This window comes from Pristiophorus japonicus, chromosome 20 (assembly GCF_044704955.1).
Source record: "Pristiophorus japonicus isolate sPriJap1 chromosome 20, sPriJap1.hap1, whole genome shotgun sequence".
In the NCBI taxonomy this organism is placed as follows: domain Eukaryota; kingdom Metazoa; phylum Chordata; class Chondrichthyes; family Pristiophoridae; genus Pristiophorus; species Pristiophorus japonicus.
The window spans coordinates 96,294,362-96,317,748 of record NC_091996.1 but is presented as its reverse complement, the minus strand read 5'-3'; the positions used below and the strand labels follow the sequence as shown (position 1 = coordinate 96,317,748).

At 53.5% G+C, this 23,387-nt stretch overlaps 2 protein-coding genes across 4 annotated transcripts in view; one reads left to right on the top strand and one right to left on the bottom strand.

The window, feature by feature from the left end:
• The window catches only part of LOC139232722 (sperm-egg fusion protein TMEM95-like), a 140,499-nt gene that overhangs the window by 62,375 nt on the left and 54,737 nt on the right, over positions 1–23,387 (top strand). The gene's annotated exons all lie outside the window — the stretch shown is intronic.
• Positions 14,760–23,387, bottom strand: part of LOC139232719 (RPA-related protein RADX-like) — a 43,834-nt gene continuing 35,206 nt past the window's right edge. For 2 of the 3 annotated variants that reach the window (XM_070863215.1, XM_070863216.1), the window contains exon 15: positions 14,760–15,092. In XM_070863215.1, coding sequence (XP_070719316.1) covers positions 14,896–15,092 — 197 coding nt within the window. In that variant the 3' untranslated portion in view covers positions 14,760–14,895. Of the gene's footprint in view, positions 15,093–18,823; positions 20,275–23,387 lie in introns of those variants that run through there. The other variant, XM_070863217.1, reaches the window with a different exon arrangement.

The window sequence follows — 23,387 nt, the reverse complement described above, 5'->3', positions numbered from 1 at the left end:
AGTCAGGATGGTGTGTGACTTCTACCCGTTTACAGCACTTCACAGGCAATAGTTGAGTGTTGGTAGGCCGGGTTTCTGCTCCACTCCCGGTTAGGCACTCCGATTGTGAGAAAGCACCGTATTACCTCAACTCTGTACGGCAAGACTGCCGGTATACGATATTAAACGTAACTCCTCAGTTTAATGAAACAAATGAATATTACAGGATTGGTTACCTTCAAGTCATTTTATTTACAAAAACTCCAGCAGTTTGAAGGGACTTAGTCTGTGAGAAAAGACCAAACACTTCATTATTTAAGTACAGATGGGAGCGGATGGTACTTGAAGGCTATGCTAATTTTTCCATGTATTTCTTTTGTGGTTTCCCTGGAAACAAACCAACAAAAGTACAGGATGAACCCAACTGTGGAACTCTGCTCAATAGAATAATAAGCCAACAGTTTCCCCTGGGTGCGATTGGGGGCAGTTCATTTAACTCCATCAATGGGCCGTGCACATTGGGCAGAACCTCTCCACTTCTCCTTTCTCGTCGGTATCAGCCAGGGCTCAGTGCGTGTCTCTCTCTCACCTTGGAGTCGGAAGGTTGTGGGTTCGAGACCCGCTCCAGGGCCTTGAGCACAAAAATCTAGGCTGACGCTGGAGTGGGACTTGAACCCACAACCTTCCCAATCCGAGGCGCATGTGTCACCCACTGTGCCACAGTTGACCCCAGTGAGGGGTGGAGGCTGGGTCATTGAATATATTCCGGCTGGAAAGAGTCTGTGCCTTCAGGAGAGGAGGGGGTAGAAAAGGCGGTCAGGGTTAGGAACTTATGATCAAGTGCCCATAGTTCACCAGGGTCTCCAGATGGGGTCTTTCCCCTGGGGGCATCTGACACTGGTGGATGCCGAAGAGTTGCAGGGTGAACGACGTGCCGGGGGTGTGACAGCAGGCCTGGGGCAGGCTTGGCCCGGCTCGGCAAAGGCCACATTGCCAACGAGGACAGCGCGCTGCCCACTGGGGAGAGACGGCAGCAGCGATGCCCCCGGGTCGACGGTCTGAGCAGCGAAGGCCGTGGTGGTTCCGGGGGAGGCGGGGCCCACTGGCGGCGGGACCACCCTGGCTTTGGCCGGACCCGAGGGGGGCCAGGGCGGAGAGGCAGAGGGCAGCGGGATTTGGAAGAGCGGGGCAAAGGCAGCAGCGACAGCCGGGGGGCTGGGTGGGCGCAACGGTAGGCAGCCGATGGAGGACGTGCAGCGGGCCAGGTGGCCGAGGAGCCGGCGGCGGACGTCGGTGTCGATCCCGTCGCACGCAGAGAGGAACCCGGTGACCTCGCTGGCGCACTGGGAAAACCCAGCCTGGAATCTCCGGAGGGTGACGGGATCGGCGGCGAGGGTAGCTGTAAACAGAGGGAACAAGAGTTGGTGAGGAAGCATTGTAGATCAAGAGTGCCCAGTTACATCGAGTTCACAGCACAGAAACGGCACAACAGGTCCATGCCGCCTTTATGCTCCACATGAGCCTCCTCCCAACCCTGTGCACTGTCGGAGGGACAGTACTGAGGGAGTGCAGTACTGTCGGAGGGGCAGTACTGAGGGAGTGCAGTACTGTCGGAGGGACAGTACTGAGGGAGCCCTGCACTGTCGGAGGGGCAGTACTGAGGGAGCGCCGCACTGTCAGAGGGGCCGTATTGAGGGAGCACCACACTGTCGGAGAGGCAGTACTGAGGGAGAGCCGCACTGATGGAGGGACAGTATTGAGGGAGTGCAGTACTGAGGGAGTGCCGCACTGTCGGAGAGGCAGTACTGAGGGAGTGGCGCACTGTCGGAAGGGCAGTATTGAGGGAGTGCCGCACTGTCGGAGGGGCAATATGAGGGAATGCCGCACTGTCGGAGGGGCAATATGAGGGAGCGCCGCACTGTCAGAGGGACAGTACTGAGGGAGTGCAGTACTGAGGGAGCGCCGCACTGTCGGAGAGGCAGTACTGAGGGAGCGCCGCACTGTCGGAGGGGCAGTATTGAGGGAGTGCCGCACTGTTGGAGGGGCAATATGAGGGAGTGCCGCACTGTCGGAGGGGCAATATGAGGGAGCGCCGCACTGTCGGAGGGGCAGTATTGAGGGAGTGCCGCACTGTCGGAGGGGCAATATGAGGGAGTGCCGCACTGTTGGAGGGGCAGTACTGAGGGAGCGCGCGCTGTGGGAGGAGCAGTAATGAGGGAGCGCCACACTGTCGGAGAGTCAGTATTGAGGGAGTGCCGCACTGTCAGAGGGGCCGTCTTTCGAACGAGACGTTAAACCGTCTGATTGCTCGGGTGGACGTAAAAGATTCCATGGCACTATTTTGATGAAGAGCAGGGGAGTTCTCCCCGGTGTCCTGGGGCCAATATTTATCCCTCAATCAACATAACAAAAACACATTATCTGGGTCATTATCACACCGCTGTGTGTGGGAGCTTGCTGTGCACAAATTGGCTGCCGCGTTTCCCACATTACAACAGTGACTACACTCCAAAAGTACTTCATTGGCTATAAAGCGCTTTGGGACGTCCGGTGGGCATGAAAGGTGCTATATAAATGCAAGTCTTTCGTTCTCTCTATCTAACCCCATCAGCATATGCTTATATTCCTTTCTCCCTCATGTGTTTCGCTGGCTTCCCCTTGAAGGCATCTATATTACAAGGATGAGGAGGGAGACATTGATGAATTCCACTGTCATTATAACATCATTGAGATCAGCTCCTCCGTCCCATCTCCTTTGGTAACATCTTTGCTCGATGTGATACTGAGCAACGCAGGAAGCTTAAATCCTGCTTTGTCCAAAGTTTATTGATCTGAGTCGAGATGGCAGTGGACAGGGGGAGCTACAATTCTCCTTGGCTCTCCTAATGACAACTGGGAGTGTTTGAAGGGACAATGTGAAGGAGTGTTACTCTACCTAACAACCTGCCCTGGGTGTGTTTGATGGGACAGTGTAGAGGGAGCTTTACTCTGTATCTAACCCGTGCTGCACCTGCCCTGGGAGTGTTTGATGGGACAGTGTAGAGGGAGCTTTACTCTGTATCTAACCCGTGCTGTACCTGCCCTGGGAGTGTTTGATGGGACATTGTAGAGGGAGCTTTACTCTGTATCTAACCCGTGCTGTACCTGCCCTGGGAGTGTTTGATGGGATAGTGTAGAGGGAGCTTTACTCTGTATCTAACCCCGTGCTGTACCTGCCCTGGGAGTGTTTGATGAGACAGTGTAGAGGGAGCTTTACTCTGTATCTAACCCCGTGCTGTACCTGCCCTGGGAGTGTTTGATGAGACAGTGTAGAGGGAGCTTTACTCTGTATCTAACCCCTTGCTGTACCTGCCCTGGGAGTGTTTGATGGGACAGTGTAGAGGGAGCTTTACTCTGTATCTAACCCCATGCTGTACCTGCCCTGGGAGTGTTTGATGGGACAGTGTAGAGGGAGCTTTCCTCTGTATCTAACCCCCTGTACCTGCCCTGGGAGTGTTTGATGGGACAGTGTAGAGGGAGCTTTACTCTGCATCTAACCCACTGTACCTGCCCTGGGAGTGTTTGATGGGACAGTGTAGAGGGAGCTTTACCCTGTATGTAACCTCGTGCTGTACCTGTCTGGGAGTGTTTGATGGGACAGTGTTGAGGGAGCTTTACTCTATATCTAACCCCCTGTACCTGCCCTGGGAGTGTTTGATGGGACAGTGTAGAGGGAGCTTTACTCTGTATCTAACCCCGTGTACCTGCCCTGGGAGTGTTTGATGGGACAGTGTAGAGGGAGCTTTACTCTGTATCTAACCCCGTGTACCTGCCCTGGGAGTGTTTGATGGGACAGTGTAGAGGGAGCTTTACTCTGTATCTAACCCTGTGCTGTACCTGCCCCGGGAGTATTTGATGGGACAGTGTAGAGGGAGCTTTACTCTGTATCTAACCCCGTGCTGTACCTGCCCTGGGAGTGTTTGATGGGACAGTGTAGAGGGAGCTTTACTCTGTATCTAACCCCGTGCTGTACCTGCCCTGGGAGTGTTTGATGGGACAGTGTAGAGAGAGCTTTACTCTGTATCTAACCCCATGCTGTACCTGCCCTGGGAGTGTTTGATGGGACAGTGTAGAGGGAGCTTTACTCTGTATCTAACCCCGTGCTGTACCTGCCCTGGGAGTGTTTGATGGAACAGTGTAGAGAGAGCTTTACTCTGTAGCTAACCCCCTGTACCTGCCCTGGGAGTGTTTGATGGGACAGTGTAGAGGGAGCTTTACTCTGTATCTAACCCCGTGCTGTACCTGCCCTGGGAGTGTTTGATGGGACAGTGTAGAGGGAGCTTTACTCTGTATCTAACCCTTTGTACCTGTTTTGGGAGTGTTTGATGGGACAGTGTAGCGGGAGCTTTACTCTATATCTAACCCCCTGTAGCTGCCTTGGGAGTGTTTGATGGGACAGTGTGGAGGGAGCTTTACTCTGTATCTAACCCCATGCTGTACCTGTCTGGGAGTATCTGGGTCTGACCTGACGAGGTTTGTTCTGCTTGACGAGGTCACTGTGTGTCTGAAACTGGAAACTCTTTTAGTCTCCACTTTCCACTTGAAGAGCACAAAATAAAGGATATTTTGTCAAGAAAGGTTCAGACTCACCTGTAACCTGGCTGGATTGCTGGGTCCTCAGGTATTTAACCGTCATTTCCAGAATATCCGCCTTTTCCAGCCTGGAGTGACTTGAACTCTGAAAAGTTTATTGCAGCTTGAGTAGAGTTTTATCTGACCCCGCGGGTTTTTGTGTCGTATCTTGCCGGGCAGAGATCCCCTTGCACGTAAGGGGGTGACTCCCCATGTCTGGGAACCTTGTGATTCAAACTGCAATCCCCCCACCCTGCTCCAGACTGTCACAGCCTCCCTTGTACCCCACAAAACCAAACACAACCCCAAAACAAACTGTAATGCTATGTCACCTGGTTAGTTTGTTTTACAAAACTCATCTTTCACCAACTGGTGAGGATTTAGTGGGTAAATTCACCAAGGTGTTTGTTATGGAGCTAGATGGAGGAACAACAAAACAACTTGTATTTATATAGCGTCTTTAATGTAGTAAATTGTCCCAAGGCGCTTTACAGGAGTATTATAAGACCCACAATAAATTTGAAGAGCATCTTAAATGAGAGAGAGGCGGAGAGAGAGGTTGAGGGAGGAAGTTCCAGAGCTTGGGACCCAGGCAACAGAAGGCACGGCCACCGATGGTGGAGCGATTATAATCAGGGATGGTCAGGAGGGCAGAATTAGAGGAGCGCAGACATCTCGAGGGTTGTGGGGCTGGAGGAGATTACAGAGATAGGGAGGGGCGAGGGCCATGGAGGGATTTGGAAACAGGGATGAGAATTTTGAAATCGAGGCGTTGCTTAACCAGGAGCCAACGTAGGTCAGCGAGCACAGGGGGTGATGGGTGAGCGGGACTGGGTGCGAGTTAGGACACGGGTCAGCGAGCACAGGGGATGATGGGTGAGTGGGACTCGGTGCGAGTTAGGACACGGGGCAGTGAGCACAGGGGATGATGGGTGAGTGGGACTGGGTGCGAGTTAGGACACGGGGCAGCGAGCACAGGGGATGATGGGTGAGTGGGATTGGGTGCGAGTTAGGACACGGGGCAGTGAGCACAGGGGATGATGGGTGAGCGGGACTCGGTGCGAGTTAGGACACGGGGCAGCGAGCACAGGGGGTGATGGGTGAGCGGGACTTGGTGTGAGTTAGGACACGGGGCAGCGAGCACAGGGGGTGATGGGTGAGCGGGACTCGGTGCGAGTTAGGACACGGGGCAGTGAGCACAGGGGGTGATGGGTGAGCGGGACTTGGTGCGAGTTAGGACACGGGGCAGTGAGCACGGGATGATGGGTGAGTGGGACTCTGTGTGAGTTAGGACACGGGGCAGTGAGCACGGGGTGATGGGTGAGCGGGACTCGGTGCGAGTTAGGACACGGGGTCAGCGAGCACATGGGGTGATGGGTGAGCGGGACTTGGTGCGAGTTAGGACACGGGTCAGCGAGCACAGGGGGTGATGGGTGAGCGGGACTGGGTGCGAGTTAGGACACGGGGCAGCCGAGTTTTGGATCACCTCTAGTTTACGTAGGGACATCCGAGCCTTCAGCCTCAGTCTGCAGTGCATTATCTGACCTCACTTTGGAAGTACGATTCAGCTCAATTGGGAAACATGGGGGGAGTGTTGGTTGATGTTGAATGTTACACAATGACCCCCCCCCCCACAATCTTACTGGAAGATGTGGGGCCATCAGTCGGGGTCGCCTCGGGCTCAGCCTTGACACCCTCCATGCCGCCATTCAGCATCGATGAGCTCCAACTACAAAGAGATGTTTGGGGTGAGGTACCACTTTCAGGGGAAGGAGGCGGGGGATTTACATGAAGGAAAACACAGGCTGGACACACGCCCACATGTTAGTATACACTTTGAGAAGCAGTGTAAAAATAATAAAGGGGTCGGCCATTTAGGACTGAAATGAGGAGAAACATAATCATTCTGAGGGTGGTGAATCTTTGGAATTCTCTGCCCCAGGGGGCTGTGGAGGCTCAGTCGCTGAGTATATTCAAGGCTGAGATCGATAGATTTTTGGAGTCCAGGGGAAGCAATGGATCTGGGGATCGGGCGGGAAAGTGGAGTTGAGGTCGAAGATTAGCCATGATCTTATTGAATGGCCTACTTCTGCTCCTATTTCTTATGTAATACAGGGCATAGATGCAATGGCAAACCCGCAGTTGGACAAACGCGTGGGGGGAGAGCTACTTACATCTTTTTTAAGGGCATCCAAAATGAGCAGCTTCAGATGGCTGAGGCTCTCGTTGATACGAGCCCGTCGACACCTTTCCATAATTGGCTTCAACGCCTGTAATAAGGAGGTGAACGATTAACCACTTCTGTACCTGAAAATCACCCATGGCGTTGCCCAGAGTCAGTTGATGAATGTATATATATCTACAGTATTGTTGTTTGTATTTGCAAGGTGGTGGCGGAGTTCAGAGAGATTTCGGAAACCTGCTGCTCTGTCGGAGGGTCAGTGCTGAGGGAGCGCCGCACTGTCGGAGGGGCAGTGCTGAGGGAGCGCCGCACTGTCGGAGGGGCAGTACTGAGGGAGCGCCGCACTGTCGGAGGGGCAGTACTGAGGGAGCGCCGCACTGTCGGAGGGGCAGTGCTGAGGGAGCGCCGCACTGTCGGAGGGGCAGTACTGAGGGAGCGCCGCACTGTCGGAGGGGCAGTACTGAGGGAGTGCCGCACTGTCGGAGGGGCAGTACTGAGGGAGCGCCGCACTGTCGGAGGGGCAGTGCTGAGGGAGTGCCGCACTGTCGGAGGGGCAGTACTGAGGGAGCGCCGCACTGTCAGAGGGGCAGTACTGAGGGAGTGCCGCACTGTCGGAGGGGCAGTACTGAGGGAGCGCCGCACTGTCAGAGGGGCGGTACTGAGGGAGCCCCGTACTGTCGGAGGGGCGGTACTGAGGGAGCGCCGTACTGTCGGAGGGGCGGTACTGAGGGAGCGCCGCATTGTCGGAGTTGGTGTCTTTCAGATGAGAAGTTGAACCGAGGCGCTCTCTGCTCTCTCAAAATGGGCAAAGAGAAAGAAAGACTTGCATTTATATAGCGCCTCTCATGACCACCGGACATCTCAAAGCGCTTTACAGTCAATGAAGTACTTTTGGAGTGTAGTCACTGTTGTAATGTGGGAAACGCAGCAGCCAATTTGCGCACAGCAAGCTCCCACACACAGCAATGTGATAATGACCAGATCATCTGTTTTTTTCTGTTATGTCGATTGAGGGATAAATATTGGCCCAGGACACCGGGGATAACTCCCCTGCTCCTCTTCAAAATAGAGGCCATGGGATCTTTTACATCCACCGGAAAGCGCAGACGGGGCCCTCGGTTTAACGTCTCATCTGAAAGACGGCACCTCCGACAGTACGGCACTCCCTCAGTACTGCACTGGAGTGTCAGCCTAGATTGATTTGTCCCCGGAGTGGGACTTGAACCCACAACCTTCTGACGAGGGAGTGTGCTACCCACTGAGCCACGGCTGACACTCTGACACAGAGAATGGAAGACAGAGAGAGAGAGAGAATGCAAAAGCGAGCGGGACAAAATAGGAAAGAAGAGGAGGAGGCAATGAAGTAGGAGGGGAATGTCGTGAGGAGGGAGGGAGGTGACTGAGCTGGTCAGAGGAGAGCACCGGTTATATTGGACAATAACTCACCCTTCGATTTCCAGCCACTTTCGTTTTCTCCGAAGGCTTGTTGGGAGATTCTTCCACCGGATTCCGTTTGGAGACGCAATCCAACATAGTGAGGTTCAACTCCTTCCCACTAAAGACAAACTAGATATGTGTGTGTATTACTTGGGAGCCGTACCCTGTTTTTTGTTACCAAGCTGCCGTGGCGAGCTCCCTGGTGAATCCTGCCCTTATTCTGTGTCTTCACCTTTAAGTTTTGAAAGACGCTGCTCCCCAGGACCAGGACAGTTCCAATTATCATCCCGGCGTATCCAATCGCAGAGCAGGTGAAAGGCCAAATGAATAACAAAACCCACGTTTCTTTATCCGCTCTGACAATGGTTCTGCCCGGCGGGAGAGCATGTTTGCCGACGGGACTGATTTGAATGAGTGAGGATATTGAGCCGAGCTCAGGGGGAAGGAGGCTCTTGTTTGCCGTTGATTGACACCGGCTAAGGGTGAGCCCTGTGTGAGCCTTGGCCTCTTGGAGATCAGTGCACTTACCCACTTAACAGTGTCCTGAAACATTCCTAGTGAGTGGCAACTGATGCCGGGGCTGTGTGTTACACAACAACAACAACTTGTATTTATATAGTGCCTTTAGCATGGTGATACGTCTCAAGGCGCTTCACAGCAGCTTGATAAGACAAAGCATTGACACCGAGCCGCATAAGGAGAGATTAGCGCAGGTGACCAAAAGCTTGGTCACAGAGGTGGGTTTTAAGGAGCGTCTTGAAGGAGAGAGAGAGGCGGAGAGGTTTAGGGAGGGAGTTCCAGAGCTTGGGACTCGGGCAACAGAAGGCACGGCCACCGATGGTGGAGCGATTATAATCAGGGATGGTCAGGAGGGCAGAATTAGAGGAGTGCAGAGATCTCAGGGGGTTGGAGGAGATTACAGAGATAGGGAGTATGAGGCCATGGAGGGATTTGTAGGGAGATAGTTACTTGGGATGTAAGTATTAAGGGATGCGGAGAGGTGGGAGGGAGATGAGAGTGGTTAACAGTTGGGGGATGAGACGTTTAACCGAGGACCCAGCTGGCCTCTCAGATGGATGTAAAAGAGCTTATGGCCACTATGCGAAGAAGAGCAGGGATATTCTCCCCGTGTCCTGGCCAATAGGTGATCTGGTCAATTGTTTCTTAGCTGTTTGTGGGAGCTTGCTGTTTGCAACTTGCCTACCGCATTTCCCACACTACAACAGTGACTACATTCAAAGTACTTCATTGGTTGTAAAGCGTTTTGAGGTGTCGTGAGGTTGTGTAAGTCACTATAGAAATGCAAAATACCCCAACAACCCAACTAATGAGACATGCGTGTGGCTTTATCGTGTTCAGGCATTTGTCGAGAAATGAAGGGCGAGGTCGAAGATCTGCTGCTAACCTTTCTAGATCCACTGAAACGGTTCAACCCTCTCCCTCCCTCCTCCCCCCACTCACCCCCTCCCTCCTCACCCCCTCCCTCCTCCTCCCCCCACTCACTCCCTCCTCCCCCCACCACTCACTCCCTCCTCCCCCCACTCACCCCCTCCCTCCTCCCCCCACTCACCCCCTCCCTGCTCCCCCCCCACTCACCCCCTCCCTCTCCTTCCCCCAACCTCTCCCTCCCTCCTTCCCCCACCCTCTCCCTCCCTCCTCCCCCCACTCACCCCCTCCCTCCTCACCCCCTCCCTCCTCCTCCCCCCACTCACTCCCTCCTCGCCCCACCACTCACTCCCTCCTCCCCCCACTCACCCCCTCCCTCCTCCCCCCACTCACCCCCTCCCTCCTCCCCTCACTCAACCCCTCCCTGCTCCCCCCCACTCACCCCCTCCCTCTCCTTCCCCCACCCTCTCCCTCCCTCCTTCCCCCACCCTCTCCCTCCCTCCTTCCCCCACTCACCCCCTCCCTCCTCCCCTCACTCACCCCCTCCCTCCTCCCCCCACTCACCCCCTCCCTCCTCCCCCCACTCACCCCCTCCCTCCTCCCCCCACTCACTCCCTCCCTCCTCCCCCCACTCACTCCCTCCCTCCTCCCCCCACTCACCCCCTCTCTCCTCACCCCACTCACCCCCTCTCTCCTCACCCCACTCACCCCCTCTCTCCTCCCCCCACTCACCCTCTCCCTCCCTCCTCCCCCCACTCACTCCCTCCCTCCTCCCCCCACTCACCTCCTCCCTCCTCCCCCCACTCACCTCCTCCCTCCTTCCCCCACTCACCCCCTCCCTCCTCCCCCCCACTCACCTCCTCCCTCCTTCTCCCACACCCCTCCTCCCTCCTTCCCTCACTCCCTCCTTCCCCCACTCGCTCACTCCCTCCTTCCCCCACTCAAGTTATTAGGGGATATGGGGCAAAGGCGGGTGGATGGAGTTAGGTCACAGATCAGCCGTGATCTCATTGAGTGGTGGAGCAAGCTCGAGGGGCCGAATGGCCTCCTGTTCCTGTACTACTACATCGCTCACGATTTCCTGGCGGGCACTCCTAACCTGATGCATAATCTTTTGTACCATGCAAGCTTTAGCTAACATACAGCCAGCTCTGCCTGCGCCCCCTCCCCCCAGCTACAGTCCTGGCTGTGTGGCAGCAGCTGGTGATGTTTGTTGCAGCTGTATTTATGTACAAACACCACCCCCCCGCCCCCGCCACAAAACCATTGCTTGTGTTGTCCAGCTCCCACTGCTAACATCCTGCCCAGTGACTCGGTGCATGGTTACCAAGGGCTGAAAGTTTATTTAATTTCCCCTTGTACGATCGGGAACGCGCTGCCTGAAAGGGCGGTGGGAGCAGATTCAATAGTAACTTTCAAACTGGGAATTGGATAAATATTTGAAAAGGTGAAATTTGCCGGGCTGTGGGGAAATTCTCATCCTTATATTCAAATCCCTCCATGGCCCTCGCCCCTCCCTATCTCTGTAATCTCCTCCAGCCCCACAACCCCCCCGAGATCTCTGCGCTCCTCTAATTCTGCCCTCCTGACCATCCCTGATTATAATCGCTCCACCATCGGTGGCCGTGCCTTCTGTTGCCTGGGCCCCAAGCTCTGGAACTCCCTCCCTAAACCTCTCCACCTCTCTCCTCCTTCAAGACATCCCTTTAAAACCGACCTCTTTGACCACGCTCCCAGCGCCAACTTTTGAATTAAGCGGCTCGGTGTCAAACCTTTTAACGCCATGGGACGTTTCACCACGTTAAAGGCAAGTTGTTGTTGAAAGAACAGACGGGGTGGGACTAATTGGATAGCTCTTTCAAAGAGCTGGCACAAGCATGATGGGCCTAATGTTCTCCTGTGCTGTACTAAGATAAATATCACTGAAATTCGATCGGTTCCTGCATTTTCTTTGTGGCTTTCTCGTTGGGACTATTTTAAATGTAGCTTGCTGTCAACTTTAGTTAATTTTGTTCCCCCTCTCGTGCGACAGACTGGGGAATAGACTGAAGGTCCTGCCCACACATTCCTGCAGTGGGAGGGAGAGAAGGGGGTTTGGATGTTGCAATGAAGCCTACGGGTGTTTGACAACTAAATTTCGGTGGGGCCTTTATCCAAGTGTCTCGGGGCTGTCGGCTCGACCCGCTGTGGACCGGACTGCCTGACCCCTGCGGTAGGTAAACGTATTTAGGACCATGACTGACTGCTTCCCTTCTTTACCAATCCTGTTCTCTTTGTTTGCTGCTTGTATGGGGGCCGCACTGGGCTAACAAGAGGCCTTGTTCCGATCCATCGGAGCATAGCACCTAGAGGGGGGTGGGGGGTTAGTAGGCATTCCTCAACCTCCTCTGCGGAGGCTCCGGGGTGAGCTTTCGAGGCGAGAGAAAAGGCCCCAGTCGGAAACAAAGTGAAGGGTGGCAAGCTGTTGACTGACAAGTCGCATTGACACCAACGAGGAGAGAATCGATCCAGGGTCACCACACCGAGGGCTCGGCCCATGGCCTTTCCCATTGAGCACGAGTGTCAACAGCGAGTGTATCGTCCCTGTCCACCAGACCAGAAACAGGGACCCCTTCAGCAGTTGTCACTCACCATTTCAGAACAACTTGCATTTATACCTTTAACGTAGCAAATCATCCCAAGGCTTTTCGCAGGAGCAGTTATCAAAACACAATTTCACACCGAGCCACTTGAGGTATCAGGACAGGTGATCAAAAGCTGGGTCAACGAGGTAGGTTTTATGGAGCGTCTTACAGGAGAGGCGGAGAGGTTTAGGGAGGGAATTCCAGAGCTTGGGGCCCAGGCAACAGAAGGCACGGCCACCGATGGTGCGTTGAAGAAAATGGTGGGATGCGCAAGAGGACAGAATTGGAGGAGCGCAGAGATCTCGGAGGGTTGGAGGTAGGGAGGGGCAAGGCCATGGATTTGAAAACAAGGCGAGTGTGCTGCCGGACCGGGAGCCAATTTAGGTCAGTGAGCACAGGGAGCGATGGGTAAGCGGGACTGGGTGCGAGTTAGGACACGGGGCAGTGAGCACAGGGAGTGATGGGTGAGCGGGACTCGGTGTGAGTTAGGACACGGAGCAGTGAGCACAGGGAGTGATGGGTGAGCGGGACTTGGTGCGAGTTAGGACACGGGTCAGCGAGCACAGGGAGCGATGGGTAAGCGGGACTGGGTGCGAGTTAGGACACGGGGCAGTGAGCACAGGGAGTGATGGGTGAGCGGGACTCGGTGTGAGTTAGGACACGGGGCAGTGAGCACAGGGAGTGATGGGTGAGCGGGACTCGGTGAGAGTTAGGACACGGGGCAGTGAGCACAGGGAGTGATGGGTGAGCGGGACTCGGTGCGAGTTAGGACACGGGGGGCAGTGAGCACAGGGGGTGATGGGTGAGCGGGACTCGGTGCGAGTTAGGACACGGGGCAGTAAGCACAGGGAGCGATGGGTGAGCGGGACTCGGTGCGAGTTAGGACATGGGGCAGTGAGCACAGGGAGCGATGGGTGAGCGGGACTCGGTGCGAGTTAGGACACGGGGCAGTGAGCACAGGGGGTGATGGGTGAGCGGGACTCGGTGCGAGTTAGGACACAGGGCAGTGAGCACAGGGGGTGATGGGTGAGCAGGACTCGGTGCGAGTTAGGACACGGGGTCAGCGAGCACAGGAGGTGATGGGTGAGTGGGACTGGGTGCGAGGTAGGACACGGGGCAGTGAGCACAGGGGGTAATGGGTGAGCAGGACTCGGTGCGAGTTAGGACACGGGGTCAGCGAGCACAGGAGGTGATGGGTGAGTGGGACTGGGTGCGAGGTAGGACACGGGGCAGTGAGCACAGGGGGTAATGGGTGAGCGGGACTCGGTGCGAGTTAGGTCACGGGGGCAGCGAGCACAGGGGGTGATGGGTGAGCGGGACTCGGTGCGAGTTAGGACACGGGACAGTGAGCACAGGGGGTGATGGGTGAGTGGGATTCGGTGTGAGTTAGGACACGGGGGCAGCGAGCACAGGGGGTGATGGGTGAGTGGGACTCGGTGCGAGTTAGGACACGGGGCACAGGGGGTGATGGGTGAGCAGGACTCGGTGTGAGTTAGGACACGGGGCAGCGAGCACAGTGGGTAATGGGTGAGCGGGACTCGGTGCGAGTTAGGTCACGGGGGCAGCGAGCACAGGGGGTGATGGGTGAGCGGGACTCGGTGCGAGTTAGGACACAAGACAGTGAGCACAGGGGGTGATGGGTGAGTGGGATTCGGTGCGAGTTAGGACATGGGGTCAGCGAGCACAGGGGGTGATGGGTGAGCGGGCCTCGGTGCGAGTTAGGACACGGGACAGCTGAGCTTGAGATGAGCTCAAGTTTATCGAGGGTTGTAGATTGGAAGTAGGGCCAGGAATTGGAATAGTCGGGTTTGGAAGTAACAACGGTTAGAATGAGGATTTGAGCAGCAGATGAGCTGAGGCAGGAGCGGAGACTAGCGATGTTTCGGAGGCAGAAGTAGGAGACCTTTGTGATGGAGAGGATATGTGGTCGTAACCTCAGCCCAGGGTCAAATATGACACCAAGGTTTGTGAACAGTGTGGTTCAGCCTCAGACAGTGGCTAGGGAGAGTGATGGAGTCGGTGGCTAGGGAACGGAGCTTGTGGTGGAGACCAAAGACAATGGCTTCGGTCTCCCCGGTGTTAAATTATAGGAAATTTCTGCTGATCCAGAACTGGATGTTGGACAAACTCCGTGACAAATCAGAAGCAGTGGAGGGGTCGAGAGAGGCTTTGCTGAGGTAGAGCTGGGTGTTGTCAGTGTACATGTTGAACCAGATGTGTTTTCAGATGATGTTTGACGTCCGAGATTTGATCCTTACGGAACTCCAGATGAAGTGGGAAGAGCAGCTATTGCAGGTGAGTCTCTGGCTACGACTGGACAGGTAAGAGTGGAACCAGGCGAGTGCATTCCCACCCAGCTGGAGGACGGACGAGGAGGCTGGAGTGGTCAGCTACGTCAAAGGCTGCAGACAGGCTGAGGAGGGATAGTTTACCACGGTCACAATCACAGAGATGCCATTTGTCAGACTCAATATCTTTTTATGATAGAAAATTGTATACCACAATAATTTATTAATATATCACCATGAGACCTCCATCACTTGGTGAATTTATCCAGCCAGTACTCAAGTGACACAGATGAGGAATCTCGTAGCTAACAGTTGCCCCAGCCTGTGGTGAATAAGCTGGGCTGAGATAACTGGTGGTCCTCAGTGTCACCTGGGCTGGAGGGGAAATTCAGCCAGGATCCCTGCTCCTGATCCCAATCCAATAACCCTTCTCCTCTGGTGGGGGGAGCCCAGAACAAATTAGAGTCAGGCGTTCAGGGGTGATGTCAGGAAACACTTCTTCACAGAAAGGGCAGTGGGAATCTTGAACTCTCTCCCCACGATGGGTCGAAATGGCCTCCTTCTGCGCTGTAAATTTCTGTGTTTCTAAAAGATATGGGGGGTGAAGAGAGTCAATTGAAAATTTTAAAACTGAAATTCATATATTTTTGTTAGGCAAGGGTATTAAGAGTTAAGGAACCAAGGCGGGTAGATGGAGTTAAGATACAGATCAGCCATGATCTAATTGAATGGTGGAACACGCTTGAAGGGCTGATGGCCTCCTGTTCCTACATATCCTACCCTTGCTAGAAATTCATAGAATCATAAAAATTTACAGCACGGAAGGAGGCCATGCGACCCATCGTGTCCGTGCCGGCCAACAAAGAGCTACCCAGCCCAATCCCTCTTTCCAGCTCTGGGTCCGTAGCCCTGTAGGCTACGACACTTCAAGTGCGTATCCAAGTACTTTTTAAATGTGGTGAGGGTTTCTGCCTCTACCACCCTTTCAGGCACTGGGTTCCAGACCCCCACCACCCCCTGGGTGAAAAATTTCTCCTCAACTCCCCTCTAAACCTGCTACCAATTACTTGAAATCTATGCCCCCTGGTTATTGACCGCTCTGCTATTGGAAATAAGTCCGACCTATCCACTCTATCTCGGACCCTCACAATTTTATACACCTCAATAAGGTCTCCCCTCAGCCTCCTCTGTTGCACGTTGATAAGTGGGAAGGATCGGGGTTGGTTATGCTTTTACAGTCGAATTGCCTGAGTTCATACATAAACAACTGTCACTTGTGGCAGGATCTCGAGGACAGATAATATAAACTAAAGGGTATAATTCTAAAGGGGGTGCAGGAACAGAGAGACCTGGGGTATATGGGCACACATCGTTGAAAGTGGCAGGGCAGGTTGAGAAACATAGAAAATAGGTGCAGGTGTAGGCCATTCGGCCCTTCTAGCCTGCACCGCCATTCAATGAGTTCATGGCTGAACATGCAACTTCAGTACCCCATTCCTGCTTTCTCGCCATACCCTTTGATCCCCCCAGTAGTAAGGACTACATCTAACTCCTTTTTGAATATATTTAGTGAATTGGCCTCAACAACTTTCTGTGGTAGAGAATTCCACAGGTTCACCACTCTCTGGGTGAAGAAGTTTCTCCTCATCTCGGTCCTAAATGGCTTCCCCCTTATCCTTAGACTGTGACCCTTGGTTCTGGACTTCCCCAACATCGGGAACATTCTTCCTGCATCTAACCTGTCTAAACCTGTCAGAATTTTAAACGTTTCCATGAGATCCCCTCTCATTCTTCTAAATTCCAGCGAATACAAGCCCAGTTGATCCAGTCTTTCTTGATATGTCAGTCCCGCCATCCCGGGAATCAGTCTGGTGAACCTTGGCTGCACTCCCTCAATAGCAAGAATGTCCTTCCTCAAGTTAGACGACCAAAACTGTACACAATACTCCAGGTGTGGCCTCACCAAGGCCCTGTACAACTGTAGTAACACCTCCCTGCCCCTGTACTCAAATCCCCTCGCTATGAAGGCCAACATGCCATTTGCTTTCTTAACCGCCTGCTGTACCTGCATGCCAACCTTCAATGACTGATGTACCATGACAACCAGGTCTCGTTGCACCTCCCCTTTTCCTAATCACCTTGTCACCATTCAGATAATAGTCTGTCTCTCTTTTTACCACCAAAGTGGATAACCTTACATTTATCCACATTATACTTCATCTGCCATACATTTGCCCACTCACCTAACCTATCCAAGTCACTCTGCAGCCTCATAGCATCCTCCTCGCAGCTCACACTGCCACCCAACTTAGTGTCATCCGCAAATTTGGAGATACTACATTTAATCCCCTCGTCTAAATCATTAATGTACAGTGTAAACAGCTGGGGCCCCAGCACAGAACCTTGCGGCACCCCACTAGTCACTGCCTGCCATTCTGAAAAGTACCCATTTACTCCTACTCTTTGCTTCCTGTCTGACAACCAGTTCTCAATCCACGTCAGCACACTACCCCCAATAGCATGTGCTTTAACTTTGCACATTAATCTCTTGTGTGGGACCTTGTCGAAAGCCTTCTGAAAGTCCAAATACACATCAACTGGTTCTCCCTGGTCCACTCTACTGGAAACATCCTCAAAAAATTCCAGAAGATTTGTCAAGCATGATTTCCCTTTCACAAATCCATGCTGACTTGGACCTATCATATTACCTCTTTCCAAATGCGCCGCTATGACATCCTTAATAATTGATTCCATCATTTTACCCACTACTGAGGTCAGGCTGACCGGTCTATAATTCCGTTTTCTCTCTCCCTCCTTTTTTAAAAAGTGGGGTTACATTGGCTACCCTCCACTCCAGAGAAAGCAGTTAAAAAAGCATACGGGATCCTGGGCTTCAAAAATAGAGGCATAGAGTACAAAATCAAGGAAGGTCGGCCACGACTGGAGCATTGTGTCCAATTCTGGGCACCGCACTTTAGGAAGGATGTGAAGGTCTTAGAGAGGGAGCAGAAAAGATTTACGAGAATGGTTCCAGGGATAAGGGACTTCAGTTACGGGGAGAGACTGGAGAAGCTGGGGTTGTTCTCCTTGGAGCAGAGACAGTTGAGAGGAGATTTGATCGAGGTGTTCAAAATCATGAGGGGTCTGGACAGAGGAGATCGAGAGAAACTGTTCCCATTGGTGGAAGGGTCGGGAACCAGAGGGACACAGATTTAAGGCGACACGAGGGAAAACGTTTTTACGCAGTGAGTGGTTAGGATCTGGAATGCACGGCCCGAGAGGGCGGTGGAGGCAGACTCAATCGTGGCTTTCAAAAGGGAGTTGAATAAGTACCTGAAGGGAAAAAATTAGCAGGGCTACGGGGAAAGGGCGGGGGAGTGGGACTGGCTGAGGGGCTCTTGCAGAGAGCCGGCACGACTCGATGGGCCCAATGGCCTCCTGTGCTGTAACCGTTCTGTGATTCTATGACAGACAGCAGCTGTCGAAGGGAGCCCTGGCTCCGGGCATCATATTGAGGCGAGGAGAGTGACCAGTCTCGGCTCAGCAGTACTGAGCTGAGGGCAGGTTGTGCGATAGATATTCAGAGGCGGTGTTTCTGTTAATCGCTCGCTGAATAGTGTTTGGGGCTGGATTTCCTTCAAGCCGTCTCTCTAATCCAACAACTCTCAAGCCTCTGATGATGGATAATCTTTTAAATCTTCTTACTGGCTTTCATTTGTCTTCAGGGAGCGTCCGAAAAGTAACCCAATAAAACGAGCGGTGGGGGGAGGGGGGAGGGGGAGGGCTACCAACAGCTCGAATGGAGACATCAGTAAACAAAGGCCTGCCAATAGAACGAGCAGACAAGGAATCGCTGCCAATGAGGGCGTATAATAAAGAGGGGTTGCGGCTGGGTGAATGGCAGACAGGGGTAGAATACAGAACTGGCCATTGACTGGCGGAGATGTCCAGTCCTGCTCTTGGAGTTTTCACTGTCCCTCACTCCGTATAAACAGGGTGCACAGCAAGACTCCATGGAAACCACCAATCGGTGAGTTTACCTGTCTGGTTTTAAGACGTCTCTCTGATGCTCAGCCAGCCCCACCCCACTTGACTTACTTTTCGTACACCGCCCGTCTCCCTGAGCTCCGCGACCACTCATCGTGAAATCTAACTCGTCACCATCAGACAGCAAGTTGTGGAGAGGGTAAAGTCTGACTTACAGCGAGAAACAAATGGCTCCATTCCCCAGAACACAGACTTGAAAACACAAACCCTGTTCCCTCCCCCATTAAAAGTCAAGTAGATTTAAACTTTTTTTTCTTTCAACATCATGATTTTTCTTTCCCGAGTTCTTTGTCAGTTATGATACAAATAATCAATATTAAACAAAAGCATATTTTTCCACTGAACTTTTTCATGATAAAACATGTTACTTAAAACAAAATATATCTCTGCTATAATTTTTTTTCCCCTCAGGTTCTCATTCCCACTACACTGTCCCATCAAACACTCCCGGGGCAGGTACAGCACGGGGTTAGATACAGAGTAAAGCTCCCTCTACACTGTCCCATCAAACACTCCCAGGGCAGGTACAGCACAGGGTTAGATACAGAGTAAAGCTCCCTCTACACTGTCCCATCAAACACTCCCAGGGCAGGTACAGCACGGGGTTAGATACAGAGTAAAGCTCCCTCTACACTGTCCAATCAAACACTCCCAGGGCAGGTACAGGGGGTTAGATACAGAGTAAAGTTCCCTCTACACTGTTCCATCAAACACTCCCAGGGCAGGTACAGGGGGTTAGATACAGGGTAAAGCTCCCTCTACACAGTCCCATCAAACACTCCCAGGGCAGGTACAGCACGGGGTTAGATACAGAGTAAAGCTCCCTCTACACTGTCCCATCAAACACTCCCAGGGCAGGTACAGCACGGGGTTAGATACAGAGTAAAGCTCCCTCTACACTGTCCCATCAAACACTCCCAGGGCAGGTACAGCACAGAGTTAGATACAGAGTAAAGCTCCCTCTACACTGTCCAATCAAACACTCCCAGGGCAGGTACAGCACGGGGTTAGATACAGAGTAAAGTTCCCTCTACACTGTTCCATCAAACACTCCCAGGGCAGGTACAGCACGGGATTAGATACAGAGTAAAGTTCCCTCTACACTGTCCCATCAAATACTCCCAGGGCAGGTACAGCATGGGGTTAGATACAGAGTAAAGCTCCCTCTACACTGTTCCATCACACACTCCCAGGGCAGGTACAGCACGGGTTAGATACAGAGTAAAGCTCCCTCTACACTGTCCCATCAAACACTCCCAGGGCAGGTACAGCACGGGGTTAGATACAGAGTAAAGCTCCCTCTACACTGTCCCATCAAACACTCCCAGGGCAGGTACAGCACGGGTTAGATACAGAGTAAAGTTCCCTCTATACTGTTGCATCAAACACCAATGACCCAGTTTTAGAGTTGTCAGCAAGACATTGACACAGTTCCACAGGAACACAAACAGAATTTTTCTTTTTAGAAATCCAGAAATAAAACAGCATAAAAACATTTTAAAATTCCACTGTGACCCGGAACTGCATCGATCCAGTCTGGAAAATACTGCTGGCTTCAATATGGGAAAACGAAAAGGGGCCTGATTGGTTCAGGGAGCTGTGTGTTGGACGTAGGCTCGATTGAGAGCGACTTCAACACTGGTGCCTCCTTGACTGCAGAGGTCGAGAACAAAGATGAACAGCATCTCCTCCAGGCCTGCCGCTGATCTGAGAACGTCACCTGCCAATAATCAATTATTCGTACCGTAAATAAAAATGTACAAGCCTGTTTTCCCTTCTTCCCGTGCGTTTCCCACATTACAACAGCGACTACACTCCAAAAGTACTTCATTGGCTGTAAAGCGCTTTGGGACGTCCGGTGGTCGTGAAAGGTGCTATATAAATGCAAGTCTTTTTCTTTGTTTGGTTATGTTTTCAACAGTGGGTCAGCCGTGGCTCAGTGGGCAGCACTCTCTCCTCCGAGACAGGAGGTTAAAGTTCCACCGCTCGAAACCTGGGCACATAATCTGGCCCGTATCACATCACAGTCTGTGGGGTCTTGCTGTGTGATAATTACAACAGTGACCACACTTCACAAAGTACTCTGTTGTGATGCACTTCGGGACGACCTGAGGTTGTGAAAGGTGCCGTAGAAGTGCAAGTTCTCTTTCTTCCCATTGCTCATAAGAAATAGGAGCAGGAGTCGGCCATTCGGCCCCTCGAGCCTGCTCCGCTATTCAATAAGATCATGGCTGATCCGATCATGGACTCAGCTCCACTTCCCCGCCCGCTCCCCATAACCCTTCACTCCCTTATCGCGCAAAAATCTATCTTATCTCCACCTTATATATATCCAATGACCCAGCCTCCACAGCTCTCTGGGGCAGAGAATTCCACAGATTTGCAACACTCAGAAGAAATTCCTCCTCATCTCCGTCTTAAATGCGCGACCCCTTATTCCAAAACTGTGCCCCCTAGTTCTAGATTCCCCCATGAGGGGAAACACCCTCTCTGCATCTACCTTGTCGAGCCCCCTCTGATATGTTTCAATAAGATCACCTCTCATTCTTCTAAACTCCAATGAGCACAAGCCCAACCTGCTCAACCTTTCTTCATAAGACAGCCCCTTCACCTCAGGAATCAGCCTGGTGAACCTTCTCTGAACTACCTCCAATGCAAGTATATCCCTCCTTAAATAAGGAGAGCAAAACTGCAGTGTTCCAGGTGTGGCCTCACCAATACCCTGTACAGTTGGAGCAGGACTTCCCTCCTTTTATACTCCACCCCCCTTGTAATAAAGGCCAACAGCTCAGCTTTCCCTCCCAATACCGGCTCTGGGACCATGTGTGAGCCCAAACGCTGAGTATCAGTGGGCTATGCGACTGGAGTCGGGGCTTTCCAGCCGGGGCTATTTGTTGATCAGGCGTGAGAGTACGATCTGATTTTACACTCTCTAGCCTAGCGTGCTAGGCAAATTACATGCTCCTAACAACAACAACTTGCATTTAAACAGCGCCTTTAACGTAATGAAACGTCCCAAGGCGCTTCACGGAAGCGTCGTCAGACAGAATTTGACACCGAGCCGCATAAGGAGATATTAGGACAGGTGACCAAAAGTTTGGACAAAGAGGTCAGTTTTAAGGAGGGTCTTAAAGGAGGAGAGGTTTAGGGAGGGAATTCCAGAGCTTGGGGCCCAGGCAGCTGAAGGCATGGCCGCCAATGGTGGAGCGATTAAAATCGGGGATGCTCAAAAGGGCAGAATTGGAGGAGCGCAGAGATCTTGGAGGGTTGTGGGGCTGGAGGAGGTTGCAGAGATAGGGAGGGGTTTGAACACGAGGATGACTGTTTTAAGTTTTCAGGTGTTGCTGGACCGGGAGCCAATGCAGGTCAGCGAGCACAGTGGGTGATGGGTGAGCGGGACACGGTGCAAGTTAGGACACGGGGCAGCAAGCACAGGGGGTGATGGGTGAGTGGGACTCGGTGCGAGTTAGGACACGGAGCGAGCACAGGGGGTGATGGGTGAGCGGGACTCGGTGCAAGTTAGGACACGGGGCAGTGAGCACAGGGGGTGATGGGTGAGCGGGACTGGGTGCGAGTTAGGACACGGGGTCAGTGAGCACAGGGGGTGATGGGTGAGTGGGACTCGGTGCGAGTTAGGACACGGAGCGAGCACAGGGGGTGATGGGTGAGCGGGACTCGGTGCAAGTTAGGACACGGGGCAGTGAGCACAGGGGGTGATGGGTGAGCGGGACTGGGTGCGAGTTAGGACACGGAGCGAGCACAGGGGGTGATGGGTGAGCGGGACTCGGTGCAAGTTAGGACACGGGGCAGTGAGCACAGGGGGTGATGGGTGAATGGGAATCAGTGCGAGTTAGGACACGCAGCGAGCACAGGGGGTGATGGGTGAGCGGGACTCGGTGCGAGTTAGGACACAGGGCAGCGAGCACAGGGGGTGATGGGTGAGTGGGACTCGGTGTGAGTTAGGACACGGGGCAGTGAGCACAGTGGGTGATGGGTGAGTGGGACTCGGTGTGAGTTAGGACACGGGGCAGTGAGCACAGGGGGTGATGGGTGAGCGGGACTGGGTGCGAGTTAGGACACGGGGCAGCGAGCACAGGGGGTGATGAGTGAGTGGGACTGGGTGAGAGCTAGGACACGGGGCAGCGAGCACAGGGGGTGATGGGTGAGCGGGATTCGGTGCGAGTTAGGACACGGGGCAGCGAGCACAGGGGGTGATGGGTGAGTGGGACTCGGTGCGAGTTAGGACACGGAGCAGCGAGCACAGGGGGTGATGGGTGAGCAGGACTGGGTGCGAGTTAGGACACGGGGCAGCGAGCACAGGGGGTGATGGGTGAGTGGGACTCGGTGTGAGTTAGGACACGGGGGCAGTGAGCACAGGGGGTGATGGGTGAGTGGGACTCGGAGTGAGTTAGGACACGGGGTCAGTGAGCACAGGGGGTGATGGGTGAGCGGGACTGGGTGCGAGTTAGGACACGGGGCACAGGGGGGTGATGGGTGAGCGGGACTCGGTGCGAGTTAGGACACGGGGCAGCGAGCACAGCGGGTGATGGGTGAGCGGGACTGGGTGCGAGTTAGGACACGGGGCAGTGAGCACAGGGGGTGATGGGTGAGCGGGACTTGGTGCGAGTTAGGACACGGGGCAGTGAGCACAGGGGGTGATGGGTGAGTGAGACTGGGTGCGAGTTAGGACACGGGGCAGTGAGCACAGGGGGTGATGGGTGAGCGGGACTGGGTGTGAGTTAGGACACGGGGCAGTGAGCACAGGGGGTGATGGGTGAGTGGGACTCGGTGCGAGTTAGCACACGGGGCAGTGAGCACAGGGGGTGATGGGTG